This window comes from Tamandua tetradactyla, chromosome 2, assembly GCF_023851605.1.
Source record: "Tamandua tetradactyla isolate mTamTet1 chromosome 2, mTamTet1.pri, whole genome shotgun sequence".
Taxonomy (NCBI): domain Eukaryota; kingdom Metazoa; phylum Chordata; class Mammalia; order Pilosa; family Myrmecophagidae; genus Tamandua; species Tamandua tetradactyla.
The window spans coordinates 207,750,792-207,778,141 of NC_135328.1; the positions used below are offsets into that span (position 1 = coordinate 207,750,792).

Below are 27,350 nucleotides of genomic sequence, written 5' to 3' on the forward strand. Positions count from 1 at the left end.
TTGCCCCCTCTTCCTTCCCTTCCTTCCTGACATCCTTCTTTCCTTCATCCTTCTCCCCCTTCTTTTTTTCTCCCCTCACCTTCCTTCTAAATTTCTTTTTACTTTCATCCTTCCTTATATCTTCTTTTCAGTTTTGATTCACTCCTTTGTCCTACCTCTCTTTGCCATCTTGCTCCCCTTTCCTTCCAACTTTTCTCCAAGTACCCCTTCATTCATCATCCCCCCTCCTCTCTGCCACTTCCAGCCCCACTAAAGCAGAGCTGGGCCAGTCTGGGGAGAGCTCTGCTGGCTCAGCTGCCTTCTCACCTGAGGGCACAGTGCTGCGGTCACAGTGCCCATCCTTCAGCAGCCGGTCCCGGATCTCCCAGCTGAACATGCCTGGGTTTTCCCTCTTGTACTCCTCGATCTTTTTCTCCACGTCCGGAGTCGCCACCTGCTTCAGAGGTGGAGGTGGGAGAGTAGGAGTGGAGAGATGGGATAGGGGGACGGAGATACTTTTAATATCAACCTTCTAAGAACCCCAGGCCAGGCTGGTAGCCCTGGTCTCGATGTCACCCTTCTGAGATTGGCTTTACTCTTTTAAGAAATCGGTTCCCGGCTCTGGGGAGGGTATCGGGGGATAGAGGGTGTACTGATAGGTGCCACAACCTAATTAGGGTTCCCAGGGTCCCCCCTCACTCTTTCAGGCAAGACAGGGGAGCTGAAAGCTAGAAAGCCTGAAAGAGGGAAGATTTTCACTGGTCTGGGATGGTGGGATGAGTTTAGGGAGGGCAGATGTAGGGAGAGCCTAGGTCTGACTCATTGGCCTCAAAGTCTTGGGCAACTTAGACCTCCGTTATTCCCATCCTTGAGAAATTAAAATAAGGAGGTGTATCTGGGAATAGGGGACGTCTCCCACTGTACTTTCCATAGGGAGCATATAGAGCCCTGATGCTACTGGGTAGCACAGAGTAGTGAGAGGTACAGTCAGTACCCCCTGACCACGGGGAGGCCTGCTGCCAGCCTCTGCAGCAAAGACACTCACTCTGGGCTTGCTGCCGCCAATGGCCCCCGGCCGAATGGACCCCGTCTCCTGGTAGCGGCAGAGAATCTTAGAGACGCAGCCGTGGGAGACGCGCAGCTGGCGAGAGATGACACAGGGCCGGATGCCGTGATGAGCCATCTCCACTATCTTGTGGCGGATGTGGTTGGGCAAGGGTCGCCCATTGATGAAGACCCCGCCTAGCTGGTTGACCCGGCCTTGGCCGAGTGGAGTGGACACTGGACAAGGGAGAGGAGATGGGAGAGAGAGAGGCAGAGGGTGAAGATGGGGGAGACACTGAGTGCGCCCTCCAACTCCAATTTTGTTTGAACACCAAGACCCCTGGCAGTGGATCTCCGTGATCTCTTCCCCCACATTTGGAGCTCTGAGTCTACCACATTTGGCGCCCAGGGGTTAGAAAACAGCTGTCATTAAGCTGAAGGAAGGTCCTGCATAGATAAAAAGAGGGGTCACTAATGCGAGAGCCCCCCAGGTGCCCCCAGGGCTGCCATACTACCGGTGGGGAATAAGGACACACCAAGGGATCTGAATGTCAGAGCAGAGCCAAGAGACTGGTGGGGCTCAGAGACCCAGGGACTGAAGAGTCTCTGTCCCCCGGGGCTGCAGCTTGGGAACCTGGGCTGCAGGTCTGCCTGGCCCTCAGAGAGGTAAATAAGCCATAAGAGGTGGCCCATCTGGTCAGTTCCATGCCCTAAGTGGAGATCAAGACTGATCTCTTTTATTGGGGGCCAGAAGAGGCTGGCTGGGTCTGACCATGTTCAGCCCTGGCTTTAGCAGTAGAGCCATCCGCCCAATGTGGAATAGCTGAGGCTCAGCCGAGGGACCTATACTATTGACTGCTGCCTGGGGGGCACTTGGCTCTTTCTTGGGAGACTCCTCATTCTTCCAACCCCTCTCGGGGTTCTAATTTTGTTTTGGGATGGTTTCAGCACACATGTCAGTGTCTGGCAAGCTCCTGAATCAAACAGCCCACTTGGCCTCAGGAAACCATGAGCTGTCCTTCCAGACTCCCAGAGGCTGGTACTCATGCCGACCAGGGCCTCGGAGTGGGGGCGACTTTGGAAACCAGGGAGACAGGCACTCCTGGTGTGCACCGGGGAGGGGGATACACTTGCGGACGCCTTAATGCAAAGTCCACACAATATCCTGCACAAGGTTGGGGGAGGGTGGGGACACCCGGTGCACTAATCCGGCTTCGATCCCCCCAATTTAGGGACTCGGCGGCGGCAGAGAGCTGGCAGATTAGAACGATTTCACAGCCTCCGGAGTCGAGGGAGCTGACAGTGTAATTGGAAGGGAGGAGGCGAGATGAGGCTCCGGCTGCTGAGCGGTTCTTACCGTCCCCTCCCTCGCTCTCCCCGTCCCCCCACCTTCTCTTTGTAAAAGTGGGTGTGTGAAGCCACCCTCGGATTTAATCAGAAATCGTGCGTCGCCGAGTCCGAGTCGCTCGGTCTCCGTGGCGGGGTATGCCATTAGCTCTCGAGAGCTCTCGAGCGCCCAACTTTATATTCAAGAGCCTCTTTAGCGACCGGCACTCGGCTCCCCTCAGTATTCTCCGTCATGTTGGGCAAATATTGTTCTAATCCGCCGCGCGTCCTCGGCCGCCTGTTTTACTTTCATTCGCTACAGGAGAGTGCTGCGGCAAATCCCCGGGCTTGTGCGCTCTCCCGCGTGCGTGGCTGCTCGCGCGCACTTGATCACGGAGCCGCTGTCCTCGCCTCGGTCTAATTCAGGGACCCGGCGCCTTCTCTTCGCCGGAGGGACCCCCTCCCCCCTCCCCAAATCGCAGGCTGCCTGCCCGCCCACCCCCTCCCTGCTTTCTACCCTCCTCCCCCAACACACATAAGGGGCTCATACCGGCTAAGACTAATTAAAAAATAAAAGTCGCACGTATCTCCAATCACTTCCCCATGACACCCTGGGCTCCCCGCGCCCAGAAGCAGAACGGCTTTTCAGTGACAGGTTGAAGGCCTCCCCTTAGTTTAAAAACAAAACAAAACAAAACAAAACAAAAACGGAGGAAGGGATTTCGGCCGTGCATTTCCGATCGCAATATCGAGCCGGCAACCCCTGGCCTCTGGTCCTGGCTGCTCACCCCCGGCGCTGGAAATTTAGGAAGGACACGTTACAAAATGAATGCTTTGCCCCCTTGTCTGGCCGTCGCCGTGCCCTCTCTCCGCCTCGAGGTTCTTTCCCCAGAGGTGTCCAGGGTTCGGAAGCCCGGGTAAAAAGTCCGGCGTAAAAAGTTTTGTTAAAAAAAATTTGTTGCTATTTATTATTTCAGATTAGTTTGTTTCCAGGCTGAAAAGCAGAGATTTTTTGGATGTTGAGCTGGAAGAAGTGGATACGGCTTTCGTAGCTTAGACATTTAAGTATCACACATTTTTTGGCGTCTGTTGCTATTTCGAAATAAAGGGGATTGGAAGACCTTTCCGGGGCTGAAAAGTGCAATTGAGAACGAGAGCGGAGAGTAGAACGCCCGCAGCGGCTGAGCGCGGAGAGCCCAGCAGTCTCCGGGGAAAAGTATCCGAACTCGTGGAAAAACTTGAAATTTCCTAGGACCTGAAATTTACTAGGACCTGAAATTTACCAGGAGCTGAACCCTGAGGTTGTAAAGGCCCCCCAGTCCGCAACCTGTGAAACCGAGTTCGCGGGTGCGGGAAACCCACGCAGAAACTGACAAGCGCCGGTCCCAGAAACTTCCTGGGTCGCGCGCCCCGACTTGGCCCCAGAAGACTCGGGGACCCGAGTGCCGCCGCCGCCGCCGCCACCGGCCCCTCGAGATCGCCGCCTCTGCGAGGACCGCACGCTCCTGACGGAGGAGCCGCGGCGAGGCCCGTTCGGCGGCTCTTACCTTCCAGAGGAAATCCCGTGCGGGGATAGTTCTGCCCCGGAGCCGGCCGCATCATCCTGGGGACCGTGCCGGGAAGGGCCGCCATTCTCGCGCGCGCCGGGGACAAATCCACAGTCGGCAAAAATCGCTTCCCGTCCGCTCCCTTTACCCCCGCTGCGATCTCTTTCTTTCCTCCTCTTTCCTTTTTCTTCTTCTTTTTTTTTTTTAACCTCTTCCCCCTCCCCTCCTCACACACTCCCTACCCCCACCCCACCCCCACCCCTGCTGCAGTCAAACCCGTCCAGAAGCTGGGGGGGGGGGCGGGGGGGGGCGAGGTGGGGGCGGAGGTTTGGGGGTGGGGGGGAGGGAAGGTGGCGACGAGGAAGTTCAAACAAACAAACACACCAACCCCAAGTCCGTCTCTGCCCGCTCGGCTCTGCCAGAAGTTGTGGGGGCTGATGCGCCGGGCAGAGCCGGGAGACGGGGCCCGGCCGCGGAGGGCGCTGGGGGGACGCGGCCCGAATCCCGGGCCCCAGCCTGGGACCCGCGAGCCACCCGCTCTCGCGCTCGGGGCCAAAGTTTCTGAGACGAGAGGCTGCGGAGCGGATTTCTTTCTCGTCTTTATTTATATATTTATTCCCTCGCTCTCGCTCTCCCTCCCTCCGTCTGCCTCTCCTTGCTCCTCTCCACGCCTTCTTTCTCCAGACTACACTCGCTACCCGCTTACAACCCGATTTCACACCCCCTCCCCCGAAGAGACTTGGGGAGGGAAGAAGGTGCCTCCTCGGGTTTCGGGGCTGAAGGGGAGGCGACAGGAGGCGACGGGACTGGGGAAGAGAAGAGGAAAAGCGAGAGGGGCAAGTGATCAGCTGGATAAGTTGTGCAAAGTGCCCGCCTGGAGTCCGAGGAGGAGGAGGAGGAGGGGGAGGAGGGAGAGGAGGAGGAGGAGGAGGAGGAGGAGGAGGAGGAGGAGGCGGCGCAACGAACGAGATTTGATAGGTCCGGACTTTTCTTTTATTCATGAAGAAGGAAGGGGGCCAGGGCGGAAGGGAGCTGAAGACCAATAACGAAAAGAAATCGCCAACGAATATTATTTTTTTCTCCCTTGTTTCTAAGCCCCAGCTCGACCTCGTTTTGGGGGAGAATTTGAAGGGCCCGTTAAAACTGAGGGGGCAGAGGCAGAAGAGTGAGGGGATGGGGAGAAGGGTGGGGGTGGGGGAGAACTTGGTCCAAGTGTCTTTCTTTGATGAATGGGCCGGATGCCCCGAGTCCCCTTGGTCACCCACAGCCGCTCTCCGTTCCCGGCTCCATGGGAATGTCTTTCTCTGGGGCCGGTGGCTTCTCTGGGTTGTCCCTTTCCTCTGGCTTGGCAGGGACGGAGTTCGTTATATTTCATGTCTTGTCCTTCATCTCACTCACATTGAAATTTCTGTGAGTGGGACCCATCCGGAAAGGACTTGGGTGACTTCACGAGGAATTTATGACTTTCTCTGAAATAATGTCTGCGCCTGGGTGTTCGGGTCTTGACTGGTCTTCCGCAGCTCTGAGAAGCCCTGAGTGACAGCGTCTGGGTCTAGAACTTGGGAAATTGGATCTGCCAAGTGTTAGGGACGCCTCTCTTCCTCCCCCCCCCCCACCCCATCACCAGCCAGGTGTAAGCCCCGTTTTCTACAGGCCCTCCCCACATCCTGGCCACTGCCCAGGACCCTTTTCCAACAGGTCATACGGGGTCCTGAGGATGTACCCTAGGTCGGTGCCGAGGGACCTGTGGGTCCAAAGGGGTGGGAGGTAAGGGCAGATGCGAGCGATTCAAGACGCGACTCCCCAGGGGCTCAACTCTGAGCTCCTCAGCGCAGGGTCCGGAGCCCCAGGATGCCCCATCAAACGTCCAGGAGTGGGGGTGGGGTGACCAAAGGTCCGGCAATTCTGAGCTCTCCGCGGCCAGAGTGGCCAGACGCCCCCGCCTCGGGACACTGAGTCCGGGGGCGAAACGCCCTCCCAGCAGGGCGGGACGCCACGACTGCAGGCCTTTTGTCTCCCCGGGGAAGGAGTGTCTCCGGCCCAGTGCTGGAGGCAAAATACAATAAAATAAACCCAGCCCTCAAACTCCCCTCCTTCCCCACCCCCAGCCCGCCCCTTGCCCGCCCTCTCCCAGCGATAGGGTCAGCCTTGTCTTGGCCTGGGGGTGGCTCTCTGCAGGCTACTCCCTCCCCTTCTCCTCACCTGTGACCTCTGCCCCTCTCAGCGTGTGACTGATCCCTCCTTCCCCCCTCTCCCAGCACTAGGGGCTCATCAGGCTCTTGGGGAGGGGGATGTCCTGTAGGAAATGGAAGACTGTCTGGAAAACATGTAAACCCATTCCCCCAGCGGCCCCAGAATCGATGAGGGCCCAGGCAGCTTTAGAATGAGAAAAGAGGGACGTCAGGGTGCCTGGCCCCCACCAAGGTGGGGTTGCCTGCAGGGTCTCTTGCCTTATCAGAGGCCCTGTCCGACTGTGCCCACTTCCCCTGGGGAATGGGAGAGCAAGCTGTAAGCCAGGGTGTGTCTGGGGAGATGGGGCTGGACTTCAGTCCCGAATCCCCTTTACATTTACAGTCTTGCTAGGGTCCTGGCCTGCCGTGATCTCCAGAGATACGTGTGCATGTGTGTGTATGTGTGTGCATGCGTGTGTTCATGCATATATGTTTATTCATTCATCACTAATTTTCTTCTTTGCTTTGAAGGATTTAAGGCACCCCTTTTCTGTATCTGCCAATCCATCCGGGCCAGTGAGGTATGTTTGTGGGTTTATACCCTGTCTGTGTGTGTCTAGGCCAAGGAGAGTTGTGTGCAGGTCTACTGTAGGCTTGTGAGCCAGTTCCAGTAAATATGTGTTTTTAAGTGAGTCTGTGTCCATTTGTGTTTTGGGGGTCTCTTTTCTGTAGCTTAGCGTAGCTCTAAGCACCCATCAGGAAGGGGTGGGTGTGTCATGGTCAATTCCGAGTGAGACCTCGGGGAGCTCAATCTGGGCATGGAGGCTGGAGGGCGGCAAGGCCCCGACCTGAGTGCGGAGAGCGCACAACCCTACACCTCCCCTCGGTGTCCGTGGGACACTTGGAGCCCCAGACGTCGTGCACTGGGGTCCTCTTCCGCTCTGATGGTCCTCTGCCCTCCCAGCGCCGGCCCCACAGCTCCGGGGCTAGAGGACTCAGAGCCGCGGGACCAGTGGCCACCGAGGTCCCAAGCAGACCACCCCAGCCTGGGCGCAGCGGCGCCAACCGCCTGGCCCCGCAGCTCGGGGATTCCGCGCGCCCCGCCGGCTGGAGGAGCCGCAGGAAGGGGAGGGGGCCTGTCGGCCGGAATGAGCGTGGCGGTTCGCGCCTGTTGGAGACCAATTTCACAAATGATTTTTGCAACAATTAAGAAGTGTGGCGGGGTGAAATGGCGATTTCACATCCAGCAGGGGAAAGGAGGTTCACCTGGAAACTGCGCCAGCTGTAACTGGGATAGGGAGAGGCTAACTCCCCCTCCTCACATTTCCCCTTGCCCAAATCCACTCCCCAATCTACACGAATCAACTCCTAAGACTTCCAATCATTGCCAGTAAGGCTCCGGGGCTCCTGTCAGGATTGTGTTGGGCTGAACTTGGCCTGCAAAGTTTCTTTCTTGAGCCTCGCACCTTCTCTGCCTTTCCCTTGCCTCCCTCTCTTTCTACCCCCCTCCCCGTAGAGCTCTCTCCTTGTCTTGTCTCTGTTTCTCTCTCTCTCTCTCTCTCTGCCTCTGCCTCACTGTTTCTCTTATACACACACACCCACCCTCAGCCCTTCTGTGCCCCTTCCCCTTTTTCTTTTTCTTTGTCCCCTGCAGAGTCTGGCTTCCGTCTGTGTTTCTTTCTCTCTTTCCCCATGTCCCTGCAGAGTCTGGCTTCCGTCTGTGTTTCTTTCTCCCTTTTCCCCATGCCTTTCTGACTTCTTCCCAGGTTGTTTTTCCTTTTACTGTTGTCAGTGTTTCTGCATGTCTCTGTCTCTCTGTCTTTCTGTCTCTGTCTCTCACACACACAGCATCCCCCCCACCCCAGCCCCCATCTCCATGGTTTCCTGAGGCACGTATGGACCCTCAGTGCTCTCTGGGCTGTAATTCAGACCTTGAGTCCCGGGGAGGGCCCTTGGGTCTAAATGGGGGTGGGCAAGCATCTGTGGGGAGGGGTCCACCTGGGCTCTGGTCTCCTTCCTTGTGGTATCAAAATGTCCCTGGTCCAGCCTGGCTGGCGGTTCAAGTCCTTCCCCCCTTGGCCCCAGAAATTACTCCTATCTCAGTGCTCTACGGCTGGCACAATTGTCCCCTCGCTCTGCCGCTCCCCCCTGCTCCCTTTAAGTTCTCTAATTGAAGCCTCCAAACCCAATTAAAACAAGAGAGAAGGAAACAGGCCCGAGATACAGGCGCAGGGGAGACCAGGTGGACTTTAGTGGGGCACTGGTCTGTCTGTGCGCCATCTCCCCAGGCTGTACGAGCAGGAAGTGGAACCAACCCAGGACCCTCGCCCTGCCCCCGAGTGGCCCTTTCCCCCGGCCCAAGACACTTTATTTCAGCCCCCTGTGCAATAAGCACTTTTGGAAGGCGATTACCCAATGAATCTTTTACAGACTGATAAATCCACCTTGAAAACCAGAGTTTCGATTTCTGTGGAGCCTTTTGCATTTGCTGAGGCTCAGGCCTGCACCGCTGGAAGGGGCCAAAGACAAATGGCATTATTCCGCCTTCAGATGTTTGATAATGAGAGAGGAGGGGTGGGGAAAGAAATGGAATATCCACGAACAAAGGACTCTCTGGAAGCTCCCTCCAGGTTCCCGAGGCTGGAATTCCTCAGTGCCACATTTGAAGAGACACCCTTGAAAAAGAACACCTTTTCCCCATTCCCCCCTCTTTTATTATTATTTGTTTCTTAAGAAGTTAGCACTCTTCTTAAAGTGACCTTGAAATATCGGCCCAAACCTGCCTTGGAAGGAAAGGGCAGCCAAGTTGTTTTCTTGCTTGACATTTTTATTTCCTCCAGAAAAATAAAATAGTATGCGTTGGATGCTAGTTGTCAGGAGACATTACATTAACTAGTCTTCTCCCGACCTCTTGCTAAACAGGATCTCAGGTTAGCCTCCTTCTCTTCCTCCTCCTCCTCCCTTCTTTTCTACTTTTCTCCCCCATCCTCCTTTCCACCTCCACCTCCTCTTGCTTCTCCTTTCTTCTCTTTCTTTTCCTCCTCCCTCTCGCCTTTGCCCTCCGTATCTTTCTTCCTCACGCGTCCTCATCTTCCCTTCCTTATCCCTTGTCCTCCTCTTCTTCCTTCTCTCTCTCAACTTTCTTCTCCTTTTCCTCCTTCCCCTCTGCTTCTCCCTCCTCCTCCTTCTCAGGCTGGTCCTGGAGTCCTTTTCCTCCTGAGGTTCTGGAAATAAAGGCAAGTGAGGCTTAGAGGTGGCCCAGGAGGTGCCAAGGCCTCTCCACCCCCCCGGACCAGATGGCTGCTGGGCCTCCTCTCCCCCTCCCCCTTCTCCTCTGTCCCTTGCCCCTCTGGGCTTCCCTCCTCACCCGCTGCCTTTCCATGGACTTTCCCAGATGCAGTCTAGGCTAGCCTTACAGGGATGGGTATTGCTCCCTAATGTCTGTAAAAACCTTTCCTGTCTGATGGTGCCTAGTAATCCCGCTTTCCTTCCAATTCTGGTGTGGGAAAAGAGCCTCCCCAGAAATAGGAGAATCTGGTCCCAGGGGACTAAAGGGAAAGGAGGCGATGGCGATGGCCGTGTGTGTGCTGCACACATGTATAAGGATGTGCAAGGACAAGGGCACGTGTGTACCTGGGTAAGAGTATTCAAGAGTGCATGGGAGTGTGCCTGCATGTGCATAAGTATGTGTGTGTGCACACACGAGAGTGCATGCGTGTGCACACGCAGATACAAGGAGGTGTGTGTCACAGGAGTTTCTGTTTCGCGGAACCATCTGAGAGTCTGAGGAAGAAGACTCCTCCCAAGCTCCTGGCAGCCTGAACAAAAGACCAAGTGTCAGATCTCCTGGGCTGTCTTCTCTTTGGATCCCTTCTCCAAGTTCAATTTGCACCGAGTCCAGCATTAATGGGTTGTAGACTGCGCCCTTGGACAATTACCTTATCTCAGCGGTGCATCTATGGAACCAGCACAGCATTTTCATTAAACAAATCAAAGAGGGGTGGAGCTCCCCGCGCCGGCTGGCCCAGAGCTCAGGGCTCTGCAAGAGTTCCAAGGAAGTCCAGGAGCTCAGGCTGACTTTCCTTCCAGGCCCCTAGGCCTTTTGGGGGTGGGGTGGGTGGAGAATAAGGATGAAATCAAATACTGCCTGTTCCCCACCTCAGAACCGCTTATTGCTAAGGAGCAACTGATAAATTGAGTTCTTTTGATTCCTGAGGTCAGGTCTCCTGCTTCTTCCTCTCTTTTAGAAGACCCCTCCCTCTGTCATGACCCACTTAGTCTGAAGGGGTCTTTTCTCTCCTGGCTGCAGGAGCAAAGGACTTGGCATGGAAACCCTACAAGGGCAAGAATGTTTTTTCTGTTGAATCACTGCTATATCCTAAAGTACCAAGCACCACATGTAGTAGATGCTCAATAAATAGTCATTGAATGAATGAATGAATGAATGGTTCTAGTACGAGCCAGGGACCTCTGAAGCAGGATATCTGGAATTTAAATAATGCTGGGAGACCGAACTTGAATGTCTTGTGAGGCTGGTAATTTGCTGTGTGACACTGACCTTTGGCTTGTTCTCTAAGTGCGAGAATTTTCCCCTAGGCTGGAACTCAGGAGCATGAGGAGGGTGAGTAGCCGCATGAACGTGGGGAAAGATGGTCAAGCAGAACTCATGATACTGCTGACCTACACTGAATCAAAAGGAGTCATGAGAGTCACGTGGAAACACCCAAGCTGATGCTTTGTCCACAGTCGGCACTCAATACCACACTGGCTCCCTGGCTTCGCTCCTCCTCTAGACTGCCACTGGGGCCTTTTCATAATCGTCTCTGTCATCCTTGGGCTGGGCTCAGTGTCTGGAAGAACAAAGAGGGTGCTCAGAAACAAGCCAAGTTGAATGACGGTGGACCGATTTGACCTTGGGCACCAGCATTGACAACGAGCATCTCTGAATGCCGACTCCACGCCAGGTATTTAACAGCACCCTTGAACCTCATGGCCACCCCGTGCTGCAGATATTGACAACTCTGCTTAACAGAGGGGTAAGCTGAGGCTCAGGAAGGCTCAACACCTGGCCGAAGGTCAAAGAGCTATCAGGTACAGGGAAGGGATTTTTACTTAGATCTCCTTGACCCCAGAGCCTGCCCTCTTTCTTGTTCCTGGTTCTTCTCTTGTGGCGTCAGTTTCTTTCTATGTAAACCAGGTGGTCCCCAGCATCCAGCACAGAAACTGGCATATGGTAGGTGCTCTGCAGGCATTCAGTGAATGGATAGACATTCTAATGACTGCAGGGTTTTATATCCTGCCATGGTGTGCATGTGTGTGTGTGTGCACGCGCGCTGCAGGACCAGAGAATTTAGCAGTGGAGGGAGACTTTGAGATGACCTTGTCCAAGGAGTTTGCAGCTCAGGGAGCCCACCTGTTTCCTGGGGCTTTGGGGAAGCCAGAAGAGGCTTTGCCTGGGCAGAAGCTGCCTAGCCTGCAGAGGAGGGGGCCAGTCTGGGGGTACTCAGGAGCCCCCGGTGGGTGCCAGGTCTTCATTGAAATGTAGAGGTAGAAGAAGGGTGCACTGCATATTTGTCTAGGTGAATTAAAAGCACAATCCCCATTTCCCAGAGGGAGCAGTTGGTTCATATTTATACATTTAGTCTTACAGGTGTAAAATAGGTTTCCTTTATGCTTATATAATAATTTTTCATTTGAATTTCAAGGCTTTATTCCCTCTTTGGATTCAAGTCTTCCACCTGAACTCGATTCTCTCCATAACCATTAATTCCTTCATCATAAAAATGAATTCCATCTAATTCTCTATAGTGGCACTTAGAACAGATCAAAAAATGCCTTTGCAAAGAGGACCGCCCCCACCTTAGTAGTCTTTTCTGTGCACCCCAACCCCCTCCCAGTGCTGAGTTTCAAAAATCAGGGCTTGGAACAAAGAAATGTATTTCTCTTGCTTGGAAGGGTGGTGTGTGTACAGGTGTGTTTGTGTGTGTGCACGTGTGTACATGCACGTGGATGTGTGTGGGGGTTGTGCAGGTGTGCATGGGTGTGTTGCAGAAAATACCCCTCACTTTCAGGAAAGCACCAACAACGGCAGCGGCTGCAACAATTATAACAGCGACTCTACTTACCGCGAGCCATGTTCTATTTTGTATATGCTCTATTATTTAATCTTCATACAAGTCCATGGAGTAGATACCCGCATCCTTGTAGCACAGATGAGGAAACAAAGGTCCAGAGGGTTGAAGTATATTGCCCAGGACCACACAGCTGGAAGGCAGCAGGGATTTTAAAATCGTTTCTAAAATTATGAAACGTTTCATATGCACGAAACAGACTCGGTTAGGAAGCAGTGGCATGCCCATGCAAAGTGGACAGCGTCTCACACCCCTCACCTGTATTCCCTTCCTTCTCTCCCCCGAAGTAAGCACAAGTATGAATTTCACATGCATCATTTTCACATGTGCGCAGTACGCTGACTAATGACCCCCACCAATATCAGGCCCTAAGCCGTGGAATCCAGAAATGTTACCTTAAAATGAAGAAGAGTCTCTGCAGATGTGATTAAGCTAAAGCTCTTGAGATGGGGAAGAGGATTCTGGGCTGTCTGGATGGCCCTATGTGCAATCACAGCATCCTCAGAGAAGGAGAGAGGGAGGTTTGAAGGGCAGTGGAAGAGTAGGCCATGTGACCAGAGACAGAGAAGGGAGTGATGCAGCCACAAGCCAAGGAATGCCTGCAGCCACCAGGAGACTGGAAGAAGCAACGAATGGATTCTCCCCTAGAGCTGACTTCTTGATTTTGGCCATTGATAAGACTTCAGACCTCTGACCTCCAAAACTAGGAGGGAATATATATATATATATTAAGCCACCAAGTTCATGGTAATTGGTTACAGCAGCCCTAGGAGATTAATATGCATGCTTTTACAGTTTTACTATATCTTTGCATAAAATATATGCTTTTTACAGTTTATATAATGGTATACTGTAGATATCATTCTGCAACTTATTTTTCTTGCTTGACATAATGTTTTTGAGATTTATCCTTATGAATACAGGTAGTGTTCGTTTAAAGAAAAAAAGAGTCTAGTTCATTGGGCAGCTGTGGTTGGATCCATTCCTATCCCAAATGGCCCTGTTCTTGCCTCTGTGGAATGCTCTACTGGGCAGACACTGGGGAGACTTTTCTTGACTTGTTCTGAAAGGTCAGGGCCAGGCTTACCTTCTGTGTACCCCGCTCCCCACCCCCCAGGTATGGGCACTCAGGTGAACATGGGTTTTGTGCCAGGAAGGCTGGCACATGGAGAAAGTATGGGAATTTGGTTCCAAGGAAACATATGGATCCCGTGTCTCTGAGACCTTGGAGCCAAGAGGGTACAAGCCATGGAAAAGGAAAATTCAAATGGAGATGAGAACGTATGGGTTTGAGTGTGTGAGCATATGCATGGTGTGTTCATTAGAGTACGGGCTCCTTGAGGGCACAGGTACAGCCCCTCTTGCTCAGGGCCTGGCATGCTGTTGAATGAATGAACGAGGGCGATTTTGAGGGTGGGGAGGGAGGTTGGGGATCCCTCATGTAAGTGTATCTGGCTCTATATGATTGCTATACATTGATTTAAATTGTAAGGCTGTTAAATAAATGTCCATGAAGTCATCTAAGAAAGCGCCACTTGCACCTTTGTCCTACATTTTACAGTTTACAGTTTTCTTGTCCATATTTAAAAAACTTGATTCTTGGGTGGGCCATGGTGGCTCAGCAGGCAGAGTTCTCACCTGCCATGCTGGAGACCTGGGTTCGGTTCCTGGTAGCTGCCCATGCAAAAATCAATCAATCAATCAATCAATCAATCAATCAAACCCCCCAAAACTGGTTTTCATTTCAATATCGCGTGGGAATGAGAACTGCAAAAGTGGTTTTCATGGTGCCCAGGAGCTGGCACGAGGCAAAGCTGGGCTTAAACCCGGGTGGGTCCAGTGTGTGGAGCTCAGCAAGAGGACATGGGCTTTGAGAACTTATGAGCTAAATTTCTACTTAGTTTCAGTCCTTATAAGCTGGGTTTCCTCGGGCAAGTTACTTAACCTCTCTGAACTTCCTTTTCTTTGTTTAAGAAATGAGCACTGCAACACTTGACTTGTGGGGGTTGCTGGAGAGATAACGCTTGCTCAGCATCTAGCACTTAAGGCTCAGGGAGGGGAAGTTAATTGCTTTTCCACAATTGAATATTATTTTTCCTCTTGCCATCCATAACCCACATTCCACCAAAAGGAAAAAAAAGAATCAGGGAAATTTAGGGAAGTAAGCAGCCAAACCAACAGCCAAACCTGGCATCAAATGTTGTCACCAGGGGGCTTGCTGTTATCCCTTTTTGGGGGTCAGTGGGGCGTGATGACCTGTGACCTGAATCAAGCATTTGTGAGGCAGCCAGCAGGGGTAGGAGCCTAGCGGATTTGGGGTCATCTTGGACTTCTGGAAAGACCTGACAGACCACTTTCCAATCTGGGGTTTTTCATTATGTAGTGGGCAGTAAATCAAAGGGTCTGCCCCAGGCTGCAAACTTAAAAGGGCCGGGGACTGGTGGAGCTGGGCAGGGAAGATGCTGATGGGGGAAGCGGCTGTGGCTCCCCAGGGATGGTTTCACAGTGGATCTGAGGGGAACACAGTAACACACAAGAAAATAAACCACCAAACAAAATTGAGAGGAAAGTGATAAATCAGAGAAAATACTTGCCACATCTCTGCTGCAAAGGGTTAGTGTCTTTGCTATATAAAGAGCTCTTACAAACCAATAAGGAAGAAGGACAACTCTTGGGCAAAGGATAGTGAGAGGCAGTTTATCAGGACCTACTTGAGGGTTAGAAGCATATGAAAAAAATTGTCAGCTTTACCAGATATCTAAGAAAAGCAAAGTAATGAGATGCTATGCTCACCCATTAAAGTGGCAACAGTGAAGGGGCACATAATATGATCCAGGGTTGCTGAAGGTTCTGGAAGATGGTATTCTCAACACTGTTTGTGGCAGAGTCAATTGGTACCAGCATTCTGAAGGGCAACTTGGAAAGTGCAAATCTGTTTTAGAAACATTTAAAAGTGCCCTATCCTATCCCTTTGTACTTCTGGGAATTTATCACACAAATGTGCAGAGGACATAAGTATGTTTATCGCAATATTTTTTATAGTAGGGAAAACTAGAAAAAAGTGAAACCTCTAACAATAGGACATTAACTTGTATTCCATTAAATACCCATATAACGGAATATTCTGGGACCATTCTAAGGACACATAGTAAGAGATAACGTTTGGGTGATTTTCCTCCAGTATGTGTTAGCCACCATCCTAAACGCTTTCATCGATTCGCTCATTTAATTCTCACAAGTGTGCACAATAAGTACTAATATCCTAGTTCTAATTGTATTGATGAAGAACGGAGGCCCTGAGAGGTTAAGTGGCTGATCCGTGATCCCTCACCTAACAAGTGGCAGATACAATGCGAACTCAGGTAGTCTGGCTCCAGGGTCTGTGTTCTCAGCTGAGTACACAGCCTCTCAGAAGGGTTCCTAATGACCTGGCGAAACGTTCATGAAATATTAAGTGGAAAAGGCAGCTTTTGAAACAGCATGATCCTACTTAAAGAAAATTCTACTTTATGCATAATAGAACAACCCCAGAAGAATGTAAACTCAAATACCGAGTGAATTCTACCGTGGGGTGAGATTAAGGGTGATATCTATTTTCTTTTTTTCTGCCTAGAGTCGTTTTCTAAATTTTCTACAATGAGGATTTTGACTTAAAAAATAGACTTTGTATTTTAGAAAAGTTTTAGGCTTACAGAAAAATTGAGCAAAAATACAGAGCGTTCCCAAATACCTCCCACTCCCATACAATTTTCCCTATTGTCAGCCTCTTCATTAGTGTGGTCTGTTTCTTTCAATTGAGAGCCAATATTGATACGTTGTTATCAATGGATAATAAAGTCTACCAGTTATGCTTTGGCTCACTCTTTGTGTTGGAAACTTCCATGGGTTCTGGACAATGTATAATGTCATGTAGTCACCGTTACAGCCCCATGCAGAATGGGGTTCCTAAAAATCCACCCTGCCCGACCTGTGTATCCCTCCCTCCATCTCTCATAAACCTCTGGCAACCACTGATATTTTTACTGCTTCTATAATTTTGCCTTTTCCAGAATGTCATATAAGTGAAGTCCTACAGTATGGAGCCTTTTTTAGACTGGCTCCTTTCACTTAGCAAAATGTATTTACGGTTCCTCCATATCTTTTTTGTGGTGTGCGGCAGCTCATTTATCACTTAATAAAACTCCTAGGAGTATAACTTCTCAAACTAAGAAAACCCAAGTGGACATTATTACCATGGAAAGAAACAGGACTTCGGGCCCCTGTTTATGCTTCAGCCCTTAACCATCACCCTCCCCCGCAACCCAATCCCATAACGAGGCCAAGAAACAATAGACCATAGGCCACTCCTGATGTCCCCGTAGGCTCGTTCCCCTCGGGGAGTGGGGAAGCACCTGCGTGACTTTACCCCCACCCAGCACCAAAGACAGCACCAAGAGACCCCACCTACCTGATGCCCACCATGTGCCAGCCCCGGGGCTGCAGGGAAGAAGCTGGCACTCCTGGCACTCACAATTGAGCTCAGATGCCAACGCCCCGTCTGCTTGACTTTGAGTCCTGTGCCTCGTCCCCACCCCATTCAGCTCCCAAACTGTCCAGATCGTTTTAGTGGCATGGAATGGTGATTCTCAAAGTGCGTTCCTCCGACCAGGAGCGGCCGTATCACCTGAGAACTTGTTAGAAATGCAGCTTCTCAGTCCCCATCCAAGACCTACTGTGAATCAGGTGGGCGGCTGGGTGGGGCAGGAGGGCAGGCTGCACTTTACCAAGCCTTCCAGGAGATTCTGATGCGCGCGGAAGTGTGAGAGCCCCTAAGGCAGAGGGGTCACTGGGGAGGTTGAGAGTATTTGAGGGTGTCGGAGACATCTCCCTTTTTTTCTCAGAAACCCCCGATGTGGCTGTCTCTACCAAACTCGTTTTTAAAATTCTGGACAGGCTCCGGGAAATCTGCTGTGTTCTCCGCTCCCCTCCCCTCTTTGACAAGGCTGCTGACAACTGATTAAATGGGAAATGACTCTCCAAAGATTTCTTTACATATATTAGGTTAGGAAAGGCTTTGAAAACCTTTTTCGTGGCAATTGCGCCTGCAGAGATTCCCACGTTTCCTCCTCGGGCACGGCGAACTTGTTCTCGTCTCTGCAGCTTAGACATGACCTCTGTTCTTGTACCTCTCTGGGCAGCGCGGGACTGGGAGCTGGGACCCTGGCACTAATTCATTGAATGACCTTGGGCAAGTCACTTCCCCACTGGGTCTCAGTTTGCTCCTCTGTTTACTTTATGGGGTCACGTGGCCCCAAAGCTTCCTCCATGATTTGAAACTTGGAGAATTTCTTCTGTCCCGAATTTTCAGAGCTGGTTGTTATGGAGAAGTTTCAAGGAGGTGAGTGCCAAATATCGAGTAATTCTAGGGAAGAGACCCGTGGACTTGTAAAGAGTGTTTGTGTGTTTGTGTGTGTGTGCCCCAAAGACTAACGTGGGCTGAAGTCCATAGAAAGGAAGAGTTAATGCAGATAGAGTTCTGGGTTCTTTATTCCTTGAATGATCCATTAACAAAAAAAGTGTTGAACGATACTGGGCTGCTGTGAATTACAAAATCCAGGCCATTCAAATGTACTTTACTGGAAACCCAAACTTCTTTTTTTTTTTCATCTATTCACAGATGCTGAGGGCTTCATGTTAAACTTGGGCATCTGCATTAAGGCGGAAGGCGGTGCTACCTTGGAATGAATCAGTAGCCCTTTCAAAACCATGCAGAGTTAAGTTCTCCATTTTCCTGCCAAGATGAGATGCAAATTCTAGAAGGTGAGGATGGAAGCAGGTGGTGGAAGAACCCTCCTAGACTGAGCCTCCCACCCGGCGTGCCAAGATTTTGTCCCCTGAACCTGGGAAGGGTGTGTGCGGCTGATCCAGTTGCCTCCAGCTGCAAGCGGACTAGTCTAATTATCTAAAATATGATAATTATTTTCTGGGTGGGTCATGATGTATGAAAGGAGATGGGCCTGGAACACCCACACTTTCTCAGGGGGGCATGCCTGGAGCATTTTACCGGGTGCCCCTCAGCTGGCTGGTGTCCTCTGAGTCTCAGCGGGGTGACACCCACTGCTCCCTCATCTCTGCTGAGTAAAGGGGGACCCAGGGTCATGTGCTCCCCATCCAGCTCACTGCCGCCAGCAGCCCCATTAGCTGAGCCTACCCAGGGCAGGCAGTACGTTTAGAATCTACCACCCTGGCCCCATGTGGCTACCAATTATAATTCCCAAACCACAGAGAGAATAATCCGAATCTCCATGTACCAGCCATTCTCAGGTTCAAATCCCCCTTCATATGCCAGCTGTGTGGTGCTGGGTGAGTCACCTTACTTCTCTGTGCCTTAGTCTCTTCATCTGTCAAGTGGGGGTAAGGATAATGCCTCTCCCTTAGGATTTGGTGGAAGGATTAAGTGAGATAATATATGAAAAGCACCTGGCAGTTAGTAGTCACAGGATAAATGTTTATTATGGTTATCGTTGTTATGGATTCATCACAAATATTTACTGAACCAAACATGATGTCATCCTCAAGCTGCTGGGTAGTTAGAGGGACAGTGTGAACAGCAACAACCAAAAAAGGGAGACAATTCGATAGAGCCGGGCTTCTGGGTTCTCAGGATCTGGGTTCAAATCCTGATGCTGCCCTTCTCCAGCTGTGCACCTTGGGGTGGGTGGCTTAACCTCTTTGAGCCTCTGTTTTCCCACCACTGGAGTTGTGTCTGCCTCACAGGGGTGCTCAGAGAGGTGAGTAATCCAACCGGGGTGGCCTGAATGCAGGGTTAAAATCCTAGGATCACTTGCTCATTTGAGCCTCACTGGGACAACTATCTTTTTTTACTGGTGAATGGTCCAAGTGATTTGCCCAAGAACACATAACTAGTTAAGTGGCAGGAGCAGGTGTGGAGAGCTCTGGAGGGGAGAACAGCCTAAACTTAGACCTAAAATGCCTGTTCTGATGCCCTCTGGGAAAGAAATCCATCATGCATCAAACCAGGGGATGGAAAAGATGTCCTCCTGGTGGAGAACATGTGCCCCCCACCCCCGCCCCGAGCCAATTCCCCATTGCCCCTAGGAGGGCTGGGTTTCTCTCCTGCTCTCTGCCCAAGCAGCATCTTTGGAAAGCAGCGAGGAACCATCTGCAGCCACGCTGCTTTTCTGCCTGTGATCTGAATTCCCCCCACTGCAGCTGCTGTTATCCCTGCCTGTCTGAGTAGAGAGCAAAGAAAAGTTGAGGCCATTTGCAAGCTGGAAGCCATTTCGAAGGAAGGGCTGGTCCTTGATATTCTGTGACTGTATTTAGAAAAAAAAGTTTTGGGATTTTAGAAGCAACATTCGCTCTTTGCAAGCGATATGGAACAAAATAAAAACTACCCATAACCAAACCATTCCGTGCATATTTCATATATTTGCTTCTAATTTTTTTCTGCACCTACATTTGCAATCATGCTATAGGTTCAAGTGCTGGTTTACTCAAATCGAGATAAAAATGCTTCTTCGTGTTGTTACTTTTTGTTGTTGTACTTGCAGACAGCAGTAGCTGCACAATAATCTGTTGTACAAATATAGCACTTTCATTAGCCCCTCTCAATCAATATTTATTGGGTTGTTTTCCCCTCCCCTGGATAACTGTTGCCAAGATGAGCCCCTGGCACACCTGTTAAATACAAAAACCTTCTCTCTGGAGCCCAGGGGAGACTGAGGCCTGGTGGGCATCACTTTCCCATCACTTGGACAGATACCAAAACTCACTTTAGCTCCAAATGCCTGAGGACAGATCCTTCAAAGGAAGGACTTTCCCTTCTATTAATTGGGCAATTTGGAAACCTGGGCTTGAACAAAAATATTATTTTTCCTCAGTCATTCTCGAATTGCTTATTCACCAAGTTAAGGCAGCCAGTCAAAGAGAGGGGAAAGAAAACAAACGCCAAACTTCGAACCAGCTGTGCTGTGTTGCGTAGACAAAATAACCCTTCCAGAAACCAAGGGGGTTGTCTCCCTGACCTGCCGCTCCCCCACCATGCCAGGACACTTCAGCTGCTGCAGTCCTTTGGTTTTTTCTTTTCTTTCTTCCCCTAATTGGTTGGCTTGTTATGCAAACAATATTCTGATATTAGAGAGATGGAATGAAAAGGAAGAAAAAAGTCGCTCCTGTTTTCGCCTAGCCCTGAGGAGTCAGGCTGTTTGGCGCACCCCCCAGGCAGCCCAGTGGGGCTGGTATGATGAGGCTGAAAATGGGGGGAAAGCATCAAGCGTGGATGAAAACGGGCCACTTAGGCCACGTGGCCCCCAGAATGAACCAAGGTAACTTTTTATTTTTTTGGTGCGTGGGCAGGCACCGGGAATCGAACCTGGGTCTCCGGCATGCCAGGCAGGAACTCTGCCTGCTGAGCCACCATGGCTCACCCAACCCAAGGTGGCTTTTGAGAGGGGCTGTTGGAATGGATCATCTACGTTGGTTGGGAATGGCGTGTTGGCCTCATCGTTGGAGCGTGTGTTGTTTTTAAAAGGTTTGCTGCGGGGATTTGTTGGTTGCTTCAGATAATGCATTGAGGTACTGCTAATGTCTGTCTAAGCAGGTTGATGTGATTCATTGAGCCTCTGACATTTAATTCATGTAAGTCTCCGCTTCGTCATTTACTCGAAGGGTGACCTGTCCGAGCCTCAGTTTCCTCATTTGCTTGGTGTATGTGGCTGTCGAGAGCAAGGAATATGTTATAAAAGAAAGTTTCAAATCCTACATCACTATAAAGACAGGCATTAGTTTCAGTTTGGGTTTATATACCATCTTCTCCTTTAAACAATAAAAAATGATTAAAATAAGATACAATTCCTGTATACCATTTAAAGGAAGGATAAGAAAAAGGTATAGAGAAATTGAAGATGGGGAGGGGAGGGGAGAGAGAATTGAAATGGAAACCTAAGCTGACGTGAAGCTGTGGAAGTTGAGTATAAACTTTGCTCTGAGCTTCCCAGTGGCCAAGGCAAAAAGGGAAAGAAAATAGGGTTGAATCTGTCTGACAAAGGGTTTCTTAACCTTGGCACCACGGGCCTGTTGAGTGGACTAGTTGTTAAGAGGGCTTTCCTGTGCATTGTGCGGGGTTTAGCAGCATCCCAGGGCTTCACCCATTAGATGTCAGTAGCACCCCTTTCCCTGAGTTGGAACCCACCAGAGCTGGGCTCCAGGCAGCCCAGCTGTGGTGACTTTCATCATTGATGCTAATTTTCTTGGGGTGACACTTTATGTTTCTCCCATCCCATGACCGTTTCCCTTTGTTAAGCACGTTTGCCAGGTGCTCTGCTAAGCATCGCACATGCACCCCAGTGCTTTATTTCACACACTCCTCAGATCGTGTCCTTGTGTATCATTATGATCCCCATTTTACATGTGAGAAGACTGAGCTCTAGAGAGGTCAGGGAGTTTGGCAAATGCCACGCTCCAAGTGGCAGAAGGACCATTTGAACTGGGGTATCCTGGGTCCCTGTACCCCTAGAGTGGTAGTTCTCAACCAGGGGACTGTTTTGCCTCCCAGGGGACATTGCCTGTGTCTGGGGTCATTTGAATGGGCCCGACTTGGGAGGAGACTGCTGCTGGCTTCTGGAGGGTAGAGGCCAGGGATGCCGCTAGACACCCTGCAATGCACAGCAGAGCTCCCCATGACAGGAACGATTCTGCCCAATGTGCCATTGGTGCCACGGCTGAAGACCCTGCCCTACACAGTGGCCAAATGAGAGGGAGGGTGGGCCTGGTGGAGGAGGGAAGATGTGACTATGGAAATAGGGTCTGTGGTCAGAAGGCACGTCCGTGGCAACCATGGGGTTGGTGACCTTCTCCGCACCCCCCTTCACCCCAGAATAAAGACCCATATCCCAGCTGGCATCTACATAGGCAGGGGAGGGTGCTGCCACTGCCCAGGAACTTACCCAGAAGCCACCAAGCTTCTAGACACATTTCCTTATTTATAGTGGTTGAGGAAGGGTTGGAAAATAAATTTGAAACCCTAGGCTCAGGGATTCCGGAGACAGGCAGGGCTGGGGTCCAGGCTGCCTCCCCCAGGACCTTTGCATTTGCTGCTCCTTCTCCTGCTCCCTCATCTGCACAATGAGGATAATAATAGTATCAACTGAATGGTGTTGTTGCAAAATTCGGTGCATAGTACTGGCAACCAGTCAGCTCTCACTAAGTGCTAGCTATTATGATTATCTTTTTACTATGATTATTGGAACCAGAGATGATCCGATTTCTAAAGATGATCTGATCCAACCCCGTGGGTGACAGATGGGGAAAGGGAGGCCCAGAGAGGGAGCACCCCCACTCAGCAAGACCCAGCAAATGAGAGGCAGTTGCCGGGCTCTGACTCCCAGCCCAGTGCTCGCTCCGGGGTCCCATCCTGGAAAGAGCCGGAATTTCCTCCTGAAGTTGGAGCTAGCACGTGGAAACGCCTTCTCCAGCCTTTCTCCGCCTGAACCAATTTGTAATTAATGGCTTTGCGGCCACGTTTCTCCCCGCCTCCCTCCGTGGCAGACCTGTAAAACCTGTATGAGAAGCTCCTGTGGGCAGGGCAGCTGGCCGGGGCGGTCGGCCTGTCGGTTCCGGCCCCTTTGTCCCTTTGCTCCTGCACCACGAGGGGGGCGGGTGGTGTCCCCTCCCGAGCCCCAGCCGCCCCCTACCCCCACCCCGCTCCCAGCCTTTTCTTGCTGGCCAGTAATTCACGTTGTCCAGGCTGTAATTTGTGGCTGGTGCTGGGCCATCCTAGGGCGTGGTGCCCTGCTGGGGAGGTGGGGGGGTAGGGGGCGGCCCGGGGCGGGGGGGGGGGGGCAGGGCCTGGGGCCCGTGGCCCTGTACAGGAGGCTCACGGGGCGGGGCAGCAGCTGGAGGGTCCAGGAGGGCGGACGGCAGCCGAGAGGAGTGGGGACGGCGGCGGGTGCCAGGGCCCTGAGAGCCCGGCTGCCTCCCCGGCTCTCCCTCCGCAGGCCCCGTGGGCGATGCCACCGCAGCCGGAGGTCCGGGAGTCGGGGCGTCTCCGCCGTAGCTGCTGACTTTGGCAAAAAAAAAAAAAAAAAAAGAAATCCTTCTACTGAATGCTCCCTCTTTCCAGATAGGCTGGGGGTTTGCAGTCGGCTCTGGAGAGGGAGACAATCTCACTTCTAATGAACCATAAAGTACAATAAATATTCTGCTGACAGATTCTGAACCCCGGAAACAATTCTGAAACCCTAAAATGATAATAATTATAATAAAAAAAGGATCCAAGCCTTTTTGAAGGCTTTGTCTCATTTGGTAACATTTTATTATGATGGAAAGTGAAGTCACACTCGCTCCCCCCACCCCCTCTTCCACCAGGCAGCTCTCTCTAGGGTCAAGGGATTCCTCATCTCAGATTCCCAACTCTGAGGCCAAGCACCCTGGAAGTGAGTTGGGACCCAGTGCGGTCCCCTCACCGAGACCCACCCAATGGCACTGGGCTACAAGGAGCCTCCTCAAGGCTGACCCCATAAATACCCCCCAGCCCCCTCTCTCCCTCTCTGCACCCCACAAGCACACCTGGCTTCAGAACGGTCTCCATTTTTTTTTTTCATTAAATCGAGGAGTCGATAGGAAAGGAATGACCTGGCTACTTCAATTAATTTTTTTTCCCCTTTCAAATCAGGAGGTTCCATTTCCTTTGGAGGAGGTGACATCTGGCAGTGAGGTGCTGGGTTTAAAATGTAGGGCTGCATTTGAATGTTTGGTCTTGATAGGAGATAGGGACCGGCATGGAAAATCGCCGTTATCACCCCAATATGGAAGGCGAAGCGTGCGGCCTGGACTGGCATACCAAACGGCCCGCGAGCCCTTATCGTAATCCCAGGAGCCGCCCCCCCACTCTGTCACCTCCGCTGTGCCAGGCGAGTGTCAGAGCGTCTTCCCTGCTGAAGGGAGCCAGATAGCGCCGAGCTGGCCAGCACAGCGGGCATAATAAGAAGTGGAAATTGCTCCCAAGGAAAGTTTCTGCGGAATTAACTTCTGATGGGTGGAGGTGGTGGCGTGGGGGTGGGAGGGTAGGAAAGGGGTGGGGGTGGGGCAAGAGGCAGATGAGGACGCGGGTGAAGATGATGAGGATGGGGAGAATGTCCAAGAGAGGATTTGGTGGGGTGGAGGGCTTGGAAAGATCCAGGGGAGCTTTGCTCCGAGTGAGAAGGACAGGGATCAGCAGCACCCATGGGACAGCAGGCAGCCAAATGACCAGGAGCAGGCCACTGGGCCCCAGGAGGGTGCTAGAGACCCCTAGCTGCCTGTGTAGGAGGGGCAATGGAGTCTTCCTTTGGGTGCCGATTGGGCCAGATGGGTCAGGCTGTGTATCTGGACCAGAATCGTGTGGTTTTGGTCCATCGAGCCTTGGCTACTTCCCTCTCCTTGAGCAGCCTGCACCTGCATCCCACCCTCATTTCCCACCTCTGGCTTCTAAGGATGCCATTCCTGCCATGTGGGGAGGACTCAGTCTACAAAACCCTTCCTCCCAAGCCTAACGGGCTGTGCACCTACTATGTGCCTGGCTGGTGATCCAGCTATGACCAGCACGGATTAGATGAGGCTGCTGGCCAAGTCAGGGCAAGTTGAAACAGAAGCTTCCTATACACAAGTTTGGGGAAAGACAAATGAAGAGGGCAATAAGCACAGTGAAGAATATAAAATCAGGTGGTGTGAAGGATGGTGGGTGTCTGCATTTTAGCTTTGGGGCCCTGAGCAAATCTCTTCTCCCTGGGCGTCAAATGTACAAACGGACTACAAACTGTAAAGTGGGAAGGAAAATACCAAGTGTCGTGGGAGGAAAGCACACGCCACAGAGTGTGTACACTGGCCTATGCTCGTTAAAGCTGTGCTTTGGGTTTCATCCTTAGGAAGGGGTGCGGAAGGCCAGGGGACGTCCTTCTGGTCAACCTGGGGCGTGAGACCAGGGGCAAGGATGAGCCGGAGTTTGGGATGTTCCTGCTGAAGGCATCAGAGGCAGCAGAGCCGTCGGGCCACAGGAAGGACCTTCAGCCAGACTTCCTGGATGGAAATCGTGGGTCACCTGCTTCCCAGGTGTGGGCTCCTGGGCAAGGACATGCCCTCTGGCCTCACATACTCACCTGTGGATTGGGGTAACAGTAGCAAGTACTCCATAGACAGTGGGGAGGAGTGAATGTGTGCAGGTGTGTTAGGTGGGAGCTGTGCTTACCCGTGTGTCCATGCGGATGGGAATCGTGGCTCACCTGCTTCCCAGGTGTGGGCTCCTGGGCAAGGACGTGCCCTCTGGCCTCACATACTCACCTGTGGATTGGGGTAACAGTAGCAAGTACTCCATAGACAGCGGGGAGGAGTGAATGTGTGCAGGTGTGTTAGGTGGGAGCTGTGCTTACCCGTGTGTCCATGCGTCGGGGGCCTCAGAGGTCCTGTGGGCTAAGACGGGTGGGGCGCGTGGAAGAAGAAGCTTCCTCCCCAGGTTGGCCGCCGTGCCCGGTGAGCACTGCCCGGAACCTTCATCAGAAGCAGAGCTGTGGGCCCATGTGGGGGCGGAGGGCCAGGTGCTGGGCTTCAGAGGTTTGGTGGTTTGCAGAGACTCTCTGGACAGCAAAGGAGGCTACAGGTATCCAGAGACGGCTGGTGAACTTCCCAAGGCCACACAGCAAACTGGAAGCACTCAGGACTAAGCCGACAGCACCTCCATGCCCTAGCCTCGTCCCTGCAGGGTCAAGCGGAGGGGTCAGGGGTCAAGGCACACCCTTCTGTCTTAGCCACAGGGGATCCAGAGTGATCAACCTGGAGTAATTGGGTGCTAATACCATTCCGCCTGCCATTTCCTACTCTAATATCCCCAGGGCTCTCTCCCCCACCCCCCCATCTCAAAGCCCTTTACATGACAATGCTACCGTTAACTCCTAAATCCTCCCCAGCCTGCTGGGAGGAGAGGTGGGTGGTATGTGTGAGATGCTGAGGAATTAACCTCAATTATTTCCCTCTGAATCAGACTTCACAGAGTTGTCAGGTTGGCTCTGGGGTTTGTCAGGCCCGTGTTAGTGCTGCTTATCGCGGTGGAAGCAAAACCCTGAGTGGGGCAGGGAGGCTAGAAGGGGCCCTGAGTTTGTCGAGCACAAAGCCCTGTTCTCTAGGTAAGCGTGCTCTCTGTGGCGTCAGTTCACAGCTTTCAGAACAGCCCCGAGGGTTCGGTGGTGGCATTCCCATTTTGCAGAGGCCGAGGGTTAGGTGGTGGCATTCCCATTTTGCAGAGGGAAGGCTCAGACAGTCACAGTGACTTGCCTAAGGTCACAGAGCAAAGCTGGAATTTAACCTCCAGCCCCTGCTCTGTAGCCAAGCCCTGGGGGAGTGGGGGGAGTGGGGGGAGTGGGCACAGACTGGTCTCAGGGCCAGGAATGTCTGGGACGAGATGTCTTGGTCTATGACCACGTGCTGTGTGACTCTGGACTGTCGCTGTCTGTCTTTGGTGGGAACCTGTGAACTGATGCTCCGGGTTCATGGTCTCAGATTTGCAAGGATTGTTCTGCCCCACATTACCAAGTGGACTGGGTAACAGTTCGTTTTTATTTCTACTGTGTAGGGCGGTGATGAATAGGACAGGCTCCGGGGCCCTGGGGCCTGGGTTCACACATCCTCACTAGTGACTTTGGGCCACTTCTTTCATCTCTCCAAGTCTGCGTCTTCACCTGTTCTCGCACCCACTTTGTGGGGTCATTCATTCGCTTATTCCACAACAAGCTACTGAGGACACACTTACGTGCCAGACCATTCTCGACCGTAGGGGACACAGCAGGGGACAAAGCTGAGGCCGAGAGGGTCCCTGGCATTAGGAGCCACGTGATCTGGTGGGAGAAGCTGACAACACAGAAATTAAGTCAATATATAGTCGTCAGAGGACGTACGTGTTTTTGGTTGTGTGGATTAGACCAGACAATCCACGCAAAGCACTGAGCGTGGGCATGGCCCGTGGGATGGGTTCAGTTACAGTAGCTGGGAGCTGGGCATAGCAAGGGGGCCGTGGGGGGGTGGTGGCGGCTGGGGACACGTGTCGTGCAGGGCTGGGGCACGCAGGGCTTTTGGCCACTGTGATCCACTAGAGCCACCTGCCCCGGGGTGGCAGAGTGAGGCAG

At 52.1% G+C, this 27,350-nt stretch overlaps 1 protein-coding gene across 2 annotated transcripts in view; it reads right to left on the reverse strand.

Moving 5' to 3' along the window:
• Window positions 1-4,078, reverse strand: part of PAX7 (paired box 7) — a 103,170-nt gene extending 99,092 nt beyond the window's left edge. For both annotated transcript variants that reach the window (XM_077137982.1, XM_077137981.1), the window contains exons 1-3: window positions 3,897-4,078; window positions 1,025-1,260; window positions 307-436 (exon numbers count right to left, since the gene is read on the reverse strand). In XM_077137982.1, the coding sequence (XP_076994097.1) occupies window positions 307-436; window positions 1,025-1,260; window positions 3,897-3,981 (451 nt within the window). In that variant the 5' untranslated portion in view covers window positions 3,982-4,078. The remainder of the gene's footprint in view (window positions 1-306; window positions 437-1,024; window positions 1,261-3,896) is intronic.
• Window positions 4,079-27,350: the final 23,272 nt, after the last annotated feature.